The sequence below is a fragment of the Hyla sarda genome, chromosome 6, assembly GCF_029499605.1.
Source record: "Hyla sarda isolate aHylSar1 chromosome 6, aHylSar1.hap1, whole genome shotgun sequence".
Taxonomy (NCBI): Eukaryota; Metazoa; Chordata; class Amphibia; order Anura; family Hylidae; genus Hyla; species Hyla sarda.
Window position 1 is genome coordinate 148,933,359 of NC_079194.1, and position 18,980 is coordinate 148,952,338.

At 44.4% G+C, this 18,980-nt stretch overlaps 1 protein-coding gene across 6 annotated transcripts in view; it reads right to left on the reverse strand.

The window, feature by feature from the left end:
* The window catches only part of GSE1 (Gse1 coiled-coil protein), a 510,276-nt gene that overhangs the window by 124,830 nt on the left and 366,466 nt on the right, over nt 1-18,980 (reverse strand). For 2 of the 6 annotated variants that reach the window (XM_056525522.1, XM_056525520.1), the window contains exon 1: nt 18,304-18,855. The exons of the other annotated variants lie outside the window; for them this stretch is intronic. In XM_056525522.1, coding sequence (XP_056381497.1) covers nt 18,304-18,340 — 37 coding nt within the window. In that variant the 5' untranslated portion in view covers nt 18,341-18,855. Of the gene's footprint in view, nt 1-18,303; nt 18,856-18,980 lie in introns of those variants that run through there. 6 annotated transcript variants of the gene reach the window in all.

Consider the following 18,980-nt stretch of genomic DNA (forward strand, 5'->3'; position numbering starts at 1 on the left):
ACTTTAGACTGTTGCACTGAAAATGTAGTCCAGTCTCCAGGCAGCACATCTTGTAGCCAAAAATGATTGATATCACATTTTGTGGAAAAAGATTCAACAGAACTAGTAAACTGTTCATTTAAAACTCTGTTCATTCTATGTTTTGGAGTCCAGTGGGTGGTCCTACTCGGGGACTGACAAATATCCAGGGATGTGGAAATCCTATCGCCCGACGCCCGGGACATGTAGTTAGCCCTTTATCGGGCAAGCAGGGCCGGACCAACCTCCCCCAGCATGCGGCGATCTCCGCAGGCGGCTATTAACCCTTTAGATCAACGCTGTCAAAGTTGACAGCATCCCTGGTGGTCTAGCGGGGTGGGTGGGTTGGTGGTTCGCCACCCCCCCCTGACCCCATAGATCTGCATTTGACTGAGCCTGCCTTGAGCAGGATCAACCAATTGAACACAGATCAATGGAGTTCAATAGAACTGCATTGATCTGTAGGAGGAATCTAAATGATTCCTCCTAAAAAAATGTTTAAAAAAAATAAAGTTTAATAAAAGTTTAAAAACACCCATTAACCCCTTCCATATTAAAAGTTAATATCACCCCCCTTTTCCATATAAAAATATGTAAACATAATAAAAATAAAACATATTTGGTATTGGCGCGTGCGTAATTGTCTGAACTATTAAAAATAAAATTTTATATCCCATACGGTTAATGGCGTTAATGTAAAAAAAGATACCAAATCACAGAATTGCATTTTTTTATGTTTATGACATCATATCCCAGAAAAGTGTTCAAAAAGTCTGATCAATACCAAAATGGTACCAATACAAACAGCATATTACGGCCCAAAAAATTAGCCCTCATACAGCCCAGTAGAGAAAAATAAAAATTTTATAGGGGTCAGGAAGTAAAAAAAAAAAATTATTAAAACATGAAGGAAACTAAACAAATTTGGTATTGGTGTAATCAGGCCGACCTAAAGTATCAAAATAATATGTAAGTTTGACCACAAGGTGAATGGGGAAAAAGAAAAAAAAACAAAATTTGCATTATTTTCAATTTCACCTCACAAATAATATGTTTATGGAAAAATTAAAGGTGTCATTACAATGTATACTTGGCCCCCCAATAAACAAGCCTCATATGAATCTGTAGATGGAAAAATAAAAGTTATGGCTATTATAGGACGAGGAGGAAAAAACAAAAGTGAAGAAACTAATAAAGACCTTATTTACACACTATTTTGGTTGAAATTATTTTATCTACCAGGACAAGTGGTTTTTCTTGAAGGACAAGTAGATTGTGTTCCGCTTTAGTCCCTTGGACAAGTAGTTTTTTTTTTTTTATTTCCATATCCCTGAATATCTCTCTAACAATATCATATAACAGACCACTCACTGGACTTCTTAGCCCTGAATATAAATGAATACATTACTAATTCTACTTTTTTCGGACAAAAATGTATATAATCATCTGCTCTGCCCCTTCTGCTCTATGGCATGCTGCCCAAAGACTTGACTGTATGTGTTCTCTTTAAGCTTCTTTCAAAGAAGAAAGGCATCTAGATTTGCCAAGCAAACAGTTGCAAGACACAATTTTGGCAGTGATGTGAGTGTAAGTATATAGTAATGTGAGCAAGGGTATGCATAGAATCACAATATCAAATATATACAATGGTTTCGCATCACCTGGTCAAGAAAAAACAATACTTCAGAGATAACAGGGGTTTATAAATATTCACCACTTGCAGCAGCAGCATACACTTCTATAATGCCCCCTAACAGTGTGCACTTTAAATGACAAGGTCACCTGCCCCCCGCCAGAGCTGTCCCCTCCTTTCAGGGTTTCACAGTTAATCCATAAATCAGATGAGAATATTACTTTCCTGACTCCCGGGGACAGAGCCTCCTTATGCAATTTGCATTGCACAGAGCTTCTTAAATGCCAAATAATATTAGCATGGTAAAACCAGGAAGCGATTCCCCAGACACGCTGCTCTGGTCAGACAGGGATTAACATTGTAAAGAGAGAAGGAGAGAATGTGAATGTCCTGTGACTGAATGATCCTTGTACACTGTCTGCAGTATTCCACAGGTACAAAGGCAAAAGAAAGGTGTACATGTTTGCCTATGTAGATTGCGTTCACACTACGTAATTCCCGCAGAATTACGCGCGGCACACTTTAACATCAGTGTGAATGGGTCTTCCTCAAGACCCATTTACACTGAGCAATTTCAGCGGTAGAATTTGTTCCATGCAAAGAATGAACATGTTCATTCTTTGAGCAGAATTCAGCGAGCTCTGCATAGCAGTCAATGGCAACAGTGCAATGCCCGCAGTCCTACCGACAAAGAATTTCGTCGGTGGCTGCCAGACTTAATCTCTGCTCGCTGAATTCCGTGAGCGGAGATTCAGCGAGTATTACTCAATGTGAACGCACCCATATTCTGTTGCTGACATTTCTCATATGCTTCATATTTTAGATACCTTTTAAATTTATATTACTATGACACAAAGCCGCTGATTCGCTGCGGTGGTAACCTGATGTCTGCTTCTCACGAAACACAGGAGCACTGACCGCAGGCAGAACGGGGAATCAGCCCAGGAACAGAGGTAAGTAAAACATCTTAGGGCTGGGCGGTATGACCAAATGTGCGTATCACTGTATTTTTTTTTTTACTTTTGGTGGTTCCACGGTATATAACAGCCCACATCCCCATCAGGGTAAATACTTACATATCACTCGCATGCGCTGCCCTACTCGTCCCGTTTGTTGCGGCTGCCGGCGCTGGCCCTCTATACTGTGCGGTATCCCTATGCCCGGGCTGCAAAAGGTAAACAAAATAAACTTTAACACACCTACGTCTGCCTTACGCTGGGGACGGGAACGTCGGACAGCTGTTAGCCTATTACCAGCCGCAGCGATGTTCTGCCTCGGCCGGTGATAGGCTGAGCCCACTGTCATGTAAGAAGCCGGCTTCTTACATGACAGTGGGCTCAACCTATCACCGGCGGAGGCGGAACACCGCTGCGGCTGGTGATAGGCTGATGGCTGTCCGACGTTCCCGTCCCCAGGAAACAAGTTAGGCCGGACCAACGGGAGGTGAGTTAAAGTTTATTTTGTTTCTTTTTTGCAGCAGGGGCATAGGGATAACGCACAGTATAGAGCAGTGGTCTCCAACCTACAGACCTCCAGATGTTGCTAAACTACAACTCCCAGCATGCTGGGAGTTGTAGTTTTGCAACACCTGGAGGTTCGCAGGTTGGAGGCCACTGGTATAGAGTGTCAGCGCCGGTGGCCTCAACAAACAGGACGAGGAGGGCAGCGCATGCGGGTGACATGTGAGTAGTACCCCGATGTGGGGACAGCGCAGCGCTGGGCTGATTCATTCATTCCTGAGGGGGAGGGGCCAAACCAGTATTGCGGTATGGGTTAAAATTCATATCGTGCAGCACATAAATTTCAGTATTCGGTATGAACCGGTATACCGCCCTGCCCTAAAACAGCTTGTTTTTTTAAATATAAGATCAACCAGTTTGACCTCAAGCCTTCTTTTGCCTTCAGTTTCAGGACAATATGCCGCTGACAACTACATCCTGTACCCATACTACCGGTCATAGGGCTGAATATTTTATCAGTCAGTCTCTTCCACTTCCATCTATAACTGCACAGTGGACATGATGGATTGAATAGATTTCTGTAGATTATTCTAAACAATTTTCCATCAGGGATTGTAATATGTATGATGGAGGAAGTAGCTAACTTCTCTTATTTAGGGTTCATAACTGCATAAATAGGAAAGACTGACATGGGATTATAATAAAATGGCGCTGGAGATGATATTTCCACCTTCATATTACTGCAGCAAATGTGATTGTAGAAACACTGATAAAGCAGCTTCATTATATTATTTTTATAAATAAAGAAAACTGGGAATTTTGTTTTAACTGTAAATGTTTTCTATGTCAACTGACCGTTCTCATTCCATAGACTGCAGGATCCCATACTTCCCTTCTTTACCTCAGCATAGAACCATTCACCTCACTATAGTGTATATTATACACCCAGCTACTGCCCTGTTCTTCCCTACTCTACCCAATAACAGCATGTGCCATGTATGGCTGAGAAGGAATGATTAGACCCATAATTGGTCGGCTATAGCAATCAAACTTCTACAAATTTGTCATAGATTCTTAAGAAAAATATTGGTTCTTAGGACTATAAGGTCAACAGGTTTTGTTTGTCAATAGCAAAACAAACTCATAATATAGGAAAAAAATTTACAGCCAGAAAATTGTTGCAAATGTTACATTATGGCAGTCAGTGTGTATTAAGAATAATAACTGAATATTCATCTGATCCTTGAAAGATCTTGCATGCCTATGACCAGAAACTGATTACAGCTCAACAAGTTTCTCCGCTGATGTTCCTGCAAAGCCCTCAAGGCTTGTGGGTGCTAAAAGCCTTGGCACTTCTGTCATATCACTGGCACTGGATTAGCTTCAGACCTTCTCAATAGTCCCAAATTCCGTTGTCTTGGAAACGGTGTCAACCGCTGCCTGCTTTTCCCAGGAGGAGAAGAAAGGGCTTGGTGGGGGATATAAAGGATAAAGAATAGGATATAGGTGAGGCGGAGGATCGTTCACAAGACTAATTACTACAGAGATAGCTGAGGATACAGTGACAGACCATTAACACAAGGTCCCCAAGCTGCTGAGATATTTAGGATCACAGGGGTGAGAGAAGGGGGTGTAGAGGTCTCATAGGGGGAACATTATAATATTTATATCTATTAAGCCTCACATTTTGGTACAGTTTAATTATACCAATAACTGCAAAGTTAACCCTTGTTTGGAATAATCCCATTTGTTGTGGAGTTAGAGGAAGAAGAGTACAGATTGTGTTTCAGGGACAAGGTAACCTCTGAAAACAAACTTCCGCACCCCAAGCAAAAAAAAAAAAAAGTGACCTGTCCCTGTGACAGCAGAAAAGTATCACTGAAAGAAAGCTCTCTACGATGTCTCCAGGTGACATTGTATCCACAAGACCAGGAACCTTTACCTCATTACAGCGATACCTGAAGCAAATATTTGTGTTGTTACTTTGTATACTCTTCTCACCGCTGCCAAGCGGACCTGGAAAAGGCAAATCTGCTCATTCCAACAACTAGGAATTAATCTCCTGTTTTTGCTTCTTTCATTGATACCTTCCCAAAATCCAATTCATGGAGCAAAGCTGAAATGTTCATGAATCAGAGGGACCGGCTGCTTGCAGGTAACAGGAATCTCATAATCATTCTACATTCACTGCGACATAACTATAAAAATGTAGACCAAGATTTCCTTACATGAATATAATGAATGTGGCTGCCAGTTAGTCTCCTTGCATGTTGACAAATGCAGTGTGATATCATTTTCTGATTGATATATATGTCATTCTTATTTTAGCAGTTTCCTTTCCTATATTACTAACAGATTTTGTATGCTTTATGTTTCAGATCACATGGGGGTTATCAAGGAGTGTGATTTTATAACTATTCTCTCCATTGATCCCTATGTCTTATTTGGAGCATATGTCTGCCTATATCACGAGAACTAGTTCAATGGGCCAATCTGATAGTGTTTTCTTAAAAACGAATACAGGGAAGGCTCACTCCAAGCAAAAACTACCATTCTGGTAAATACTATGTATCAGGTAATGTTTTTTTGTTCCTGTGAAATGGGTTGGTACTATGTACCACTGTGTATCAATTACAGAAACTAAGACACTCCATTTCTGTTAAAAATGCTATTTTACTACTATGTACTTCTGTATAGATGTAGATACTATGTATCACTTAATATTCCATTATTGGTAATTGAATAGATACTGTGTACATTGGTACGTACCTATGTACCACACAACCTCTTGGAGCGTGCTGCCTTGTCTTTGATGTAATGGTTGTCCTTAGCTCTATACACGGCCTCTGTCTGATGGCACTGCATGCCGGCTATATTAGTGAGCTGGCTGGAGATGCAGAACAGTGTGTTGGAGAAGTGATAGAGCACTGCATCCTCATAGCCTGTTGCACCTCCAAATTTCCAATGCCTGGAAAAAAGGTGGCAATCACGGGTACTCAATATTTCGGAATTAGGAACCTTAGAAAAATTCTTAACTCCGAAATATTAAGATTAGAGCAGTAGAGTTATACAGGTATTAGGGTATATACAGCAGATGCGTTTCAAGACTCTCTAGGTCTCTTACTTAGTAGTAAGAATAATGAATGATTTTTTTTTTTACAGCTTGTACATGCTTGGGTTTAATACAGTTTTTAAAGCTAAAACCATGTTACAATTCACCTTTTATAATCCATGTCAAGTTTTGCCCTCAAAAACAGGAAAAAAAACCTCAAGAAAACCTTATCCAAAACTGAATATGTATGGAGAAGAGAAGTAAAAGGAAAGAAATTATCAGGTAGTGAAGGCACCAAATTTGCCCTAAGATATGGGTAAATGCAATGTATATGTGGAGCAGTGAAGTAGGTCTGGAATATATAGGGTAATCTTAGGGAGACTTGGAAAGCCATTCCCCGCCTAGCTTTATTCACAGGTCCCAAACTAGGCAGAGATCTTTTAAATATCACATCAGAAGTAGCACAAACAAGACACGTATCTGCCTCCCTTCCCTGCACTGATCCAGCTGTCTAAATGACACAAAATGATAGAGAATGAGATGCAATCTAAGCAGCGGGCTATCCATTCTGACTACTGAAAGGGGGAGATCAGACCTTGGGGAGTCGGTAAGGAAAAAAGACTTGAGGGAAAAAAAACATGGCACTTTGATACGCAGCAGATCACAGCCTCTCATTACTGCCTTCCTTTGCTCTTTTCGAGCCTTTCAAGAAAGAGCCTTACTCCTTTGAAAATGGCCCCAGGTAGCTGTAAAAAGCTATCCCGAGAGGCCTGTCTGGGAGGTGGCGTTTCTAAAGGCTGCTGCACAATTTTTTTTGTCCCTGGGTGGCTGAGAGCTTATACGCGGCACGGTCTCACAGCTACTGATAACATGTCGCTATTAAATAATAATGGTAATCACACAGCTGATGGCAAAGTTAGGAGAAGATGGAACCATCTGTGTTAACTCCTTAAGGGTGACTCCAAAATTGAACCTGGCCATGACTCCTAGATTTTTTTTTTTTCCTCATACCCCAGGGTTCTGTGGCACATATTAGAATTGCTACTTTCAGAACAGATCAGCATAATCAGGTTCCGGTTATATGTCCGGTAGCTTTTACCTTGCAGCATTAAGGGTGTTAAGAATAATTCGAAAGAGGGTTCCTGACCAGCGTGAGGGGAACATGGTTTCTAAAATTATTGCAACCTGATTCATCAGCTGGAAAATTTTAACCAACATATTTTTCTCTGCAGATGGTCGTAGTCATCAGTTGTTGTAAATGGTGATCAGAAGAATAACTGATTGCTATAATAATGTATAGGTCAAGATCAGGTCAATCAGGTCAATAATCTGATGGTACCAAGTAAGAAAATATCTGTGTATTGTTCAATAAAAGAATCTGAAGGAAACATAAATAAATGAAAAATTAATCTACATAAACTCCTCAACACTGAAACACCAAGAAAGAAAAGCCACAGAGTTATTATAGAAATGACAGAATTGACTGACATCTTAGTGATATACAAATGATAAAAGGATGGAAACTAAATATTTAAAACATCTATATATATATATATATATATATATATATATATGCAATATTGAGTATGAGGCCGAAATACATGCACTTAAATGCTTTGGCATACTATCAATGAGGTTATTACTGGTTATCAGAGGTATGTTCTGCATCTCTGAATGCACTTGGGCATGCAAATCACAAATCACAAGAACTGCTGCTGAGAGCTTCCCTTTACAATTCACAACCAATTAAATGTATAGCAAAACAAACAAACAAAGAAGCGTATATGCACTCACTGCCGGGCTGGTGCCAAAGCGTTCCGGGTCACAGGTCTCGGGATCTCAGTTCAGACGCATGGTGGGAGAGCTCAGAGGCCTCTGAGCGATCCCACCATGCATCTGAACCGAGATCCCGACACCCGTAACCGGACCCCAGAACGCTTTTGCACCAGCCCGGCGGTGAGTGCATATATGCTTCTTTGTTTGTTTGCTAATTTAGTACTTCACCTTAGTGTATGCACCCTGCAGGTGTCACATATACTGGATTGCCGAGTACTACTGTTGTACCGCTTGTATACATGTACAGAGGACGAAGTTGTAGCTAGGATTCTGCTGAGTGTGTCCTCTCCTTTCTGTTTCCTTTTGCAATTAAATGTATATTTTTAATATACATTGGTTAAAAAATGTGTATACTTTTGTCCCTTGCCTGGGTGTCTCTGTGAGGACAAGCGGGGCTCCGTGCACCGAGGACAAGCGGGGCTCCGTGCACCGAGGACAAGCGGGGCTCCGTGCACCGAGGACAAGCGGGGCTCCGTGCACCGAGGACAAGCGGGGCTCCGTGCACCGAGGACAAGCGGGGCTCCGTGCACCGAGGACAAGCGGGGTTCTGTACACTGAGGCTCTGTAACATGGCTCCTGGCTCACACATCAGGCTGATTGACAAGCCAGGAGCCTGCACAGAGCCCTGCTTGTCCTGCCCTCACCTTCTGAATTTTGTCTCTGCACTGAGACACACAGGCAACAGCTGCAGAGACAGCATTTTTTACTGAAAAATATACAAATTCTTTAACCAATATATATTACAAATATACATGGATATTATACACATTATATAAAAAGTTTTGGCGAACGTCAGGTACACTTTAATGTACGGGTCTTGTCAGTGCAAAGCAGGGATACTAAGAGGATTGAGCATAGATAAGACCTTGCTTCTTAACATTTCTAGTTATTTGGGGTCAGGATGTGGCTCTCAGGAGGGTGTCTCTGTTGGTCACATCTGAGCATCTAATAACAGATTTGCAGCAGGACACTGGAGATTGGGGGGAAGGTAATGGTAGAGGACAGGAGTGACCCTGTTTTCCTACCTGGTTGAGCATGCACACACAGGGCTTCCCTGGCTGCTCTGTCTGAACATCATTCAGCAAACACCTACTCATGTGTGACAAGCATCTCTGTGGGAAGAGGTGGGGCAGCACGCAGAGCTCTAACCACTGCCACTATCTATAAAATGAGGGCGTTACACCTGCCCCAGTAATGAAAACAAACATCATTCCTATACTGCAAAATTCTGCACTGCTGGAAACCAAACATATATACAGGAGATTGAGAATTCTCTAGACAGTATTGGACAGCCCTTCATGAAAAAAAGCTGGGACCTGGGACTCCCACAATGAGCTGATAAGGTGGCCATACACACTAGATAATAGTTTGTTAATGGTTGAACAAGTGTTACACTAACACAGTCAAAAGCACTGTATATGATACTAGCCATAACTGTTTAGATTTATTATACATGTCTGGGCAACTTACAATGTATTGCTGGTGATATTCGCTAAGAACAGAAGAACAAGTGATTGCTAAAAAGGCTTATGTATTTTATTATACAGGGTGGGCCATTTATATGGATACACCTTAATAAAATGGGAATGGTTGGTGATATTAACTTCCTGTTTGTTTATAAGTGGTCAGAAACTTGTAAATAGCTCATAAAAGAATAAAGTTACGTTAAAACCAAGCACATCATTGTTTTTCTTGTTATATTCCCAATAAGTTTGATGTGTCACATGACCCTCTTCCTATTGAAAAAACAAAAGTTGGATTCAAAATGGCCGACTTCTAAATGGCCGTCATGGTAACCACCCATCTTGAAAAGTTTCCCCCCCCTCACATATACTAATGTGCCACAACCAGGAAGTTAATATCACCAACCATTCCCATTTTATTAAGGTGTATCCATATAAATGGCCCACCCTGTATACATACATACACACTGACACCCACACTCCTCCCCTGTAGGTAGTGTTTTCATGGACGTTTGCTGGTGTATCATCAATACCACAGGACAAAAATTTCAAACATGGCTGACTTTTCAGATGATAGTGGTCTGTTATTTGTAGTTCAAATGATTGTTCATTGTATTCCACCCCACAATTGGTTGAAATCATCCATTGTCATCAACTTTGGTCTAAAGTATATGGCCACCTTCACTGAAAGTGATGTCTTTACATCAGGAGGAAGATGCATTAGGCAGTGTCCAAAGATATCAACACACCACCCATGTAATGCATAGGTGCATCAGGAAAGTCACATTTCAACAGAGTATGACTGTGCCAGGCTTGCCTGGGTCATTGGATTCCTGGGGTTTTGCATAATAGACCAATCCATGGTAGATGTTATGCCCAAGAGTAGCAGATTCAGTTAATACTCCTACTTTAGTAAGGAGAGGTTAAATCCCTGATACAGGGTGTGGGTGGAAAGAGACACAAACAAGAAAATGATCATATTGCAGGGATAACCACCTTCCTCAAAGACCTTGATGACTCCATTAACAACTCTTGCAGCCAGCCTGAGACTTGTGGTTCTACATGAGAAAACACGGAGCTGTTTCTAGAATACTATCGATGTGCTGGGACATAGAGAACAAATGTTGTTTATGACATACAGGAGACTATATAGACACGTGGCCCCAGCACATAATGTGAGCTGAATTAGTGACTGACTGTCAAAACATCTTTGACATAAATTGCTTAATCTGGACCAGACTGATTCAATTACTGTAGAAAACATGAGCAAATAAAAGTACAAAACAAAGAATCGCTCTAGGATAATAAAGCTCAGAGTAGCGCTGGATGAACCTAAATGGTGTGCAAGTTAAGGGCAGCCATAAAATGGGAGGGGCTTATCATGGAACTCACAGGGTTATAAAGAACCCACAGCATGATTGTTACTTCATTTGAGAAACACTGAGTATATTTCACATTGAAAGCCTCGGTGATGTCCTGCACAAAACCACTCTGGTCCATTCATATCCTGCAGCTTCTGAATTACAGGACCACATTGTCCTCAGATGGAGATTCTCACACACAGTCATTTCCATTTTAGGTAGTGAAAAGGAGACCCAAGAAAAGACAGAACCCACAATCTGGTGACTTGGGAAAGTAACTGCAGAGCTCTTGAAGTTAGAGATAAGAACGGTTCAGACCAGGAGATAAATCTAAAGGAATAGTGCAAGTTCATGACACCAACAGAGATGTCAACCAAAACTGGCATGTAAAAGATATATGCAGCTCATAAATAATCCGCTGCAAAAAGTCATTGCAACAAAAACTGGGAGGTCGTGAAACAGGATCCTGCATTTTAGACGTTTTGTACATGATCACCCAGAATTGTATACTGTGCAATCCTACACGATGATCCTGCGTGGTATACCGTGCAATCCTACACGATGATCCTGCGTGGTATACCGTGCAATCCTACGCGATGATCCTGCGTGGTATACCGTGCAATCCTACGCGATGATCCTGCGTGGTATACCGTGCAATCCTACGCGATGATCCTGCGTGGTATACCGTGCAATCCTACGCGATGATCCTGCGTGGTATACCGTGCAAGCCTACGCGATGATCCTACGTGGTATACCGTGCAAGCCTACACGATGATCCTACGTGGTATACCGTGCAATCCTACACGATGATCCTACGTGGTATACCGTGCAATCCTACACGATGATCCTACGTGGTATACCGTGCAATCCTACACGATGATCCTGCGGGGTATACCGTGCAATCCTACACGATGATCCTGCGGGGTATACCGTGCAATCCTACACGATGATCCTGCGGGGTATACCGTGCAATCCTACACGATGATCCTGCGGGGTATACCGTGCAATCCTACACGATGATCCTGCGGGGTATACCGTGCAATCCTACACGATGATCCTGCGTGGTATACCGTGCAAACCTACACGATGATCCTGCGTGGTATACCGTGCAATCCTACACGATGATCCTGCGTGGTATACCGTGCAAACCTACACGATGATCCTGCGTGGTATACCATGCAATCCTACACGATGATCCTGCGTGGTATACCGTGCAATCCTACACGATGATCCTGCGGGGTATACCGTGCAATCCTACACGATGATCCTGTGTGGTATACCGTGCAATCCTACACGATGATCCTGTGTGGTATACCGTGCAATCCTACACGATGATCCTGCGGGGTATACCGTGCAATCCTACACGATCCTGCGTGGTATACCTTGCAATCCTACACGATGATCCTGCGGGGTATACCGTGCAATCCTACACGATGATCCTGCGGGGTATACCGTGCAATCCTACACGATGATCCTGCGGGGTATACCGTGCAATCCTACACGATGATCCTGTGTGGTATACCGTGCAATCCTACACGATCCTGCGTGGTATACCTTGCAATCCTACACGATGATCCTGCGGGGTATACCGTGCAATCCTACACCATGATCCTGCGGGGTATACCGTGCAATCCTACACGATGATCCTGCGGGGTATACCGTGCAATCCTACACGATGATCCTGCGGGGTATACCTTGCAATCCTACACGATGATCCTGCTTGGTATACTGTGCAATCCTACACGATGATCCTGCGGGGTATACTGTGCAATCCTACATCTTGACCCTGCATTGCATACTGTGCAACTCTACATCATGAGCTTGTATTGTATGTTGTGCAATCCCATGATCCTGAATTGTATACCATCTAATCCTACATCATGAACCTGTATTATATATCAAGCAATCCTGTATCATGACTCTGCATTGTATACTGTGGAATCTTACATCACGACCCTGTGTTCTGTACTATCCTGTCCTAAATCATGACCCTGCATTGTATCCTATGCAATTTTACTCCATGATCTTGTATTGTATATGTGCACACCTATATTAAATCCCTGCATTGTATAATGTGTAATCCTATATCATGACCCTGCACATTATATTATGCATTCCTACATTATGCCCAGTAAACCAATAACGTGGAGTGGACATTTACATGATATGAACATACAGCACTATTTATCTGGCTTTAGTGAAAACTGTTGTTCTGGGTCATCCCCTACAGCTATGAATGAGGGACTGTCACATGGTACAATGGCAACAGAATTGCTTGAGGTAATACTCTAGTCAGAAATACACATAACTTACTATGTGATTACTTCACACATACAATATCTGATCAGTCACATTTTGTAGAAGAAAAATTAAATAAAAAAAAACATTTCTCACTTCACATTTTTATCTGATAAAAATAAGCCGTAAATGACAGATGTGGAGGTGACAAGAGGCTAAAAACCTACCTCCAGAAAGCGGAACATAATGTCACGTCATAAACCTGCAAGAAGCTAGCAAGGCTCCACAGTTGCTGAGTGACACCGCATTGTAGTGAACTTTATATCACAATGCCCTGAAGACAAACTCCTACGTACGAACGTCAGAACTCAGCACGATATGTGCTGAACTACATAAGGCGGCGGCCAGGATGGATACAGGAATTATATGGGGGCAGATGGTGGCATCTGTATATTATAGGAGCATGCATTGTCCGTAGCAGATAGGGGGCACTAGTGTGTATAACCTTCAATTATTTTGTTAGGCTGTTAGGCTGGAAACAGACAGTGTTTTTGTTAAAGGACATCTGTAGCGTGATTAACACTTATCCCCTATCCACAGGATAGGGGATAAGTGTTTGATCGCGGGGGGTCTGACAGCTCGGACCCCCTGTGATCTCCTGTACGGGGCCGCGGCTGTCCCGTGCAGGCGGCGTGCCGGCCGCAGCATGACGTTGCAGCCGGCACGCCTCCTCCATACATCTCTATTGAAGAGGCTCGGAGGCAGCGTTCGTGCCTCCCCGTCTCCCCCATAGAACTGTATGGGGACGGGGAGGAGACAGGGCATCACCGTCGACCTCTAGGTCGACGCTACATGCCTTAGCGCTCACCATGAGCGCTAATGGGGGCGCCCCGTTAGGGAGATCGTGGGGAGTCCCAGCGGTCGGACCCCCGCAATCAAACACTTATCCCCTATCCTGTGGATAGAGGATATGTGTCATACCGCTGCAGTTGTCCTTTAGGAAAAAAAAAAAGCCCTAACCGCCGCATTGCATTTTTGTAGGCTAAAGATGCTGCAAACAGATGTTAGCTGGAAGTCAACAGGGAAATATCCACATGATTTTTCTCACCAATTACTAGTGTTTGCAGTTTTTTTTCTAAATTTTTGCATTCTCTGGGTATGGCGGCTTTTTTTTTTGCTCAAGAAATTGTGGAACTGACTTCTATAGTGGGAAAAAAAATGAACACCAGAAAAAACGCCATATGTGCACGTACGTTAATGTTTTTTGCCCCCCAATCTGCAACAGAAATCCTTGAGTCACATGATAAAAGAATCACATGACCTGTAATGAGAAAAATGCATGTGAAAAAACCCTGCATTAGAAACGCCTTTACTAATACAAACAATTTAACGGAAAAAAATTTTAAAAATCATCATCATGAAGGAGAAAATGAGGGGGTTGCTTTTTGTGGTATTTTCCAGGCCTCCCCCCAAAAAAGGCAACAAATGTAGTGTCTGTTTGTTTGTAGCCTTACAACAGTGTTTCACAACCAGGGTGCCTCCAGTTGTTGCAAAACTACAACTCCCAGCATGCCTGGACAGCCAAAGGCTGTCCGGGCATGCTGGGAGTTGTAGTTTTCAACAGCTGGAGGCACCCTGGTTGGGAAACACTGCCTTACAATGTATTCCGAGTCTGCCTCGTCTCACACAAGCTGGCAAGGAAGAGGTTTATATATGTAGAGCAAACCACCATGTCTGCACAACAGACATTTCCGGAATAAGCAGTCCTTAATAGATTAGTGCAGAAGAGTGCAGGCGGGCCACAAACCACCAAGCACAAAACTGAAAATGCTATCTGAAGACAGAAGAGATGGATGCTGCAGCTGCCACAATGCAAGATCCCTGATCAGCTTCCCTTTTCTGCCCGTTAACCATTGAGCTGCCCGAAAGAGTGCTGACCCACAGAGCTGACACCCGAATGCTGCCGGCTGTGCAGCTCCTACAATGGACCAGCCTCATACAGCCAACATAGAAGTTTCCTATGAATCACTGTTGTCTACAAGTATCAACAAGAAGTATCTAACAAATCCTCCTCACCCTAAACACTCCCCTCAGTGACACAACCGCCCCACTAACTGCATGTTATGTGCCGACATTCTACAGGCTGGGTTCACACCACGTTTTTGCAATACAGTTCCCGTATCAGGTTTTTGATTTAAAAAAAAAAAAAAAAAGATTTCACAAAACCTGACTAAACTGTATCAAAACGTGTGTACAAATTTTAATCCGTATACGGTTTGAGTAATGATGTCCATTTGCAACCATTTAAAGAAAAAAAATAATTATACGTTTTTAACTTTTCAGTCCATTATGAATAAAGTTTCACTTTGATTGAAATTTCAAGAAAAAAACTGTGCAAAGTCAAAAGCCGTATGGGTGAAAACTGGATGGAACCGTACGCGCATTCGGTTCTGTACAGTTCCCATTGACTCCCATGTTTAAAAAAACAATAAATAAATAAATAAATAAATAAATAAAAACATGTTTCAATACGGTTTTTCACCTGGACCAAAAACTGTAGTAGGCTACGGGAAAAAAAGTGCCAAAACCGAACAGGATGCAAAATGGACACAACCGGATGCATCTTTTGGCATACAGTTTTCCGAGGAGAGTCAATGCATACGGTTTTCAATACAGTCTTTAAATTGAAAATGTATACGGGAACTGTATTGCAAAAGTGTGGTGTGAACTCAGCCTTATCTAAGATGCCTCAATAGAATAGAATCTATGTCCCCCACATAAGAGACTGGGGGCTGTAGCTTTGCATATTCTGTATTATGACACCATCTGGCAGAGGAATACAGGATTTCTACTGAGAGGAATGTGCTGGAGCTCCAGAGCAGTGAGAGGGTTAAGGCGGAGGGTCAGCCTCTGTAGCCTGTTAACAAGTGACCCCAAGCCACAGCAACAAATGTGTCAACAGCGCTGCCAAGGGGTTAAGCACATGTCACTATCACACTCCACCCTGGCAGAACTGGCAATGTCTCAGTGCATTAAAGGAGAAGCAGAAGGCAAATGTGAATAAATAAAACAGGAGGCAGACTTCCCTATCCACAGAGGATCCACGGCAAAGTGAGCTCAGCCGTGAAAACAATATTAGGCATTTGCTGTGGACGTAACATCACACCACTGTGACTAATTCACCGGAGCTTCACTTAAGTGCCCCTGCCCTGTTACTGTTAAATAAAACACGGATCCGCACTTAGCAGCAGACAAAGCAAGGACATGCAACACCGGCTGGAGCAAGCACAGCCTGCCCCTGCCCTGCTAACCCTAGAGAGTCCACTACAGGAGAAGGGCAGGGTCAGCACCCTATAGTGATTCTAGGAAACACAGGGGTATCACAGTGGCCACAGAAAGCACAGCCTGCCCCTGCCCTGCTAACCCTAGAGAGTCCACTACAGGAGAAGGGCAGGGTCAGTACCCTATAGTGATTCTAGGAAACACAGGGGTATCACAGTGGCCACAGAAAGCACAGCCTGCCCCTGCCCTGCTAACCCTAGAGAGTCCACTACAGGAGCAGAGCAGGGTCAGCACCCTATAGTGATTCTAGGAAACACAGGGGTATCACAGTGGCCACAGAAAGCATAGCCTGCCCCTGCCCTGCTAACCCTAGAGAGTCCACTACAGGAGAAGGGCAGGGTCAGCACCCTATAGTGATTCTAGGAAACACAGGGGTATCACAGTGGCCACAGAAAGCATAGCCTGCCCCTGCCCTGCTAACCCTAGAGAGTCCACTACAGGAGAAGGGCAGGGTCAGTACCCTATAGAGATTCTAGTTAACACAGGGGTAACAGTGCCCACAGAAAGCACAGCCTGCCCCTGCCCTGCTAACCCTAGCGAGTCCACTACAGGAGCAGGGCAGGGTCAGTACCCTAAAATGATTCTAGGAAACACAGGGGTATCACAGTGGCCACAGAAAGCACAGCCTGCCCCTGCCCTGCTAACCCTAGAGAGTCCACCACAGGAGAAGGGCAGGGTCAGTACCCTATAGCGATTCTAGGAAACACAGGGGTAACAGTGCCCACAGAAAGCGCAGCCTGCCCCTGCCCTACAAGACATGAGGAGGAAATCTCCCCTGCTGACCTCATAGAGCCCCAAACAGGGTGCCATGCACTACAGGATGCCAGGGTGCCATGCACTACAGGGTGCCATGCACTACAGGGTGACAGGGTGCCATGCACTACAGGATGACAGGGTGCCATGCACTACAGGATGACAGGGTGCCATGCACTACAGGATGACAGGGTGCCATGCACTACAGGATGACAGGGTGCCATGCACTACAGGATGACAGGGTGCCATGCACTACAGGATGACAGGGTGCCATGCACTACAGGATGACAGGGTGCCATGCACTACAGGGTGACAGGGTGCCATGCACTACAGGGTGACAGGGTGCCATGCACTACAGGATGCCAGGGTGCCATGCACTACAGGGTGCCATGCACTACAGGGTGACAGGGTGCCATGCACTACAGGATGACAGGGTGCCATGCACTACAGGATGACAGGGTGCCATGCACTACAGGATGACAGGGTGCCATGCACTACAGGATGACAGGGTGCCATGCACTACAGGATGACAGGGTGCCATGCACTACAGGATGACAGGGTGCCATGCACTACAGGATGACAGGGTGCCATGCACTACAGGATGCCAGGGTGCCATGCACTACAGGATGACAGGGTGCCATGCACTACAGGGTGACAGGGTGCCATGCACTACAGGATGCCAAGGTGCCATGCACTCTTGCAGGAGCCAGTGTAAGCATCGCCTGTCTCTACTATGCCACTACAGGAGCCACCACTGTATAAACCCAAAAAACAGCAGGAGGTGACACTTTTGCAGGGGAACCATTGTACCTCTATTATCACCAGATAGTGTCAACATAAGGACCCAGGCACTACAGGGGCAGAGATTCATCCCCTTTTACCCCTCTATAAAGTGTATACACCAGTGTTTCCCAACCAGAGTGCCTCCAGCTGTTGCAAAACTACAACTCCCAGCATGCCGAGACAGCCGAAGGCTCCCTGTTTGGGAAACCCTGGTATGCACAATGATTTCACCACAGGATGACACCCTAGAGGAGGCAGGGGGCCATGGTTGCACTGATGCCAGGTGATACCAGGGTGGGTGGTCCTCTGTATAGTATCGGGAAGCCCCTGAGAGTACAGTACAGGCGGAGGAGGGGGCTCTTACCTGGCAGGTAGTACAGCGGAGGTTTTAATCCAAACATGATTCCCAGTGAAGTTCCCTCGGAGCCCGGAGAAGCTGTTAGTGTCCCATGCTGTGCCCGGCTGCAGCCTCTCCTCAGCACGGCCGCCGCTTCTTCCGTGTTCGCAGCTTCCCAGCCCAGAAATGCAAATAATTACATGAAAAAAAGAGCGAAAGCCGGAGAGAGGCAGAGAGCGCGGGAGGGACGGGGGAGGCTACGGACTAGCACGGATCTTCCTCCCAGACAGCCCCGCGGCCCCGGCTCTTCATTCACACAATGTCAAGGGCGAGGGTCAGGGCGAGTCACTGCTGGGGCAGGAGGTGGGGGCGCTCCGAGGCGTCTTGTTGCCAGGGAGAAGGCATCTAGTGGTTTCCTTTCTTTGCCTTTTGGTAAATAATAAAATGAGGAAAAATAAGGAAATCTCCACAAAACGTAAATGTGACACCGCGGTCCGCAGCGAAGCCTTCACTCCAAGCCTGGTCACTGACTGAAGGAGCTGGGGAAGAAAGGGAGAAGACATCAGCTCCCCACAGGCTCCAATGATAGAGGGCTGGAGTAAGAGGAGGAGGGAGAGCAACCTCCCCCTACAGCAATCTCCAGGCCATGACAATCAGTGTCTGTGCGAGCCATAGAGGGGGGATGTCCACCGCTAGGGGGCGAT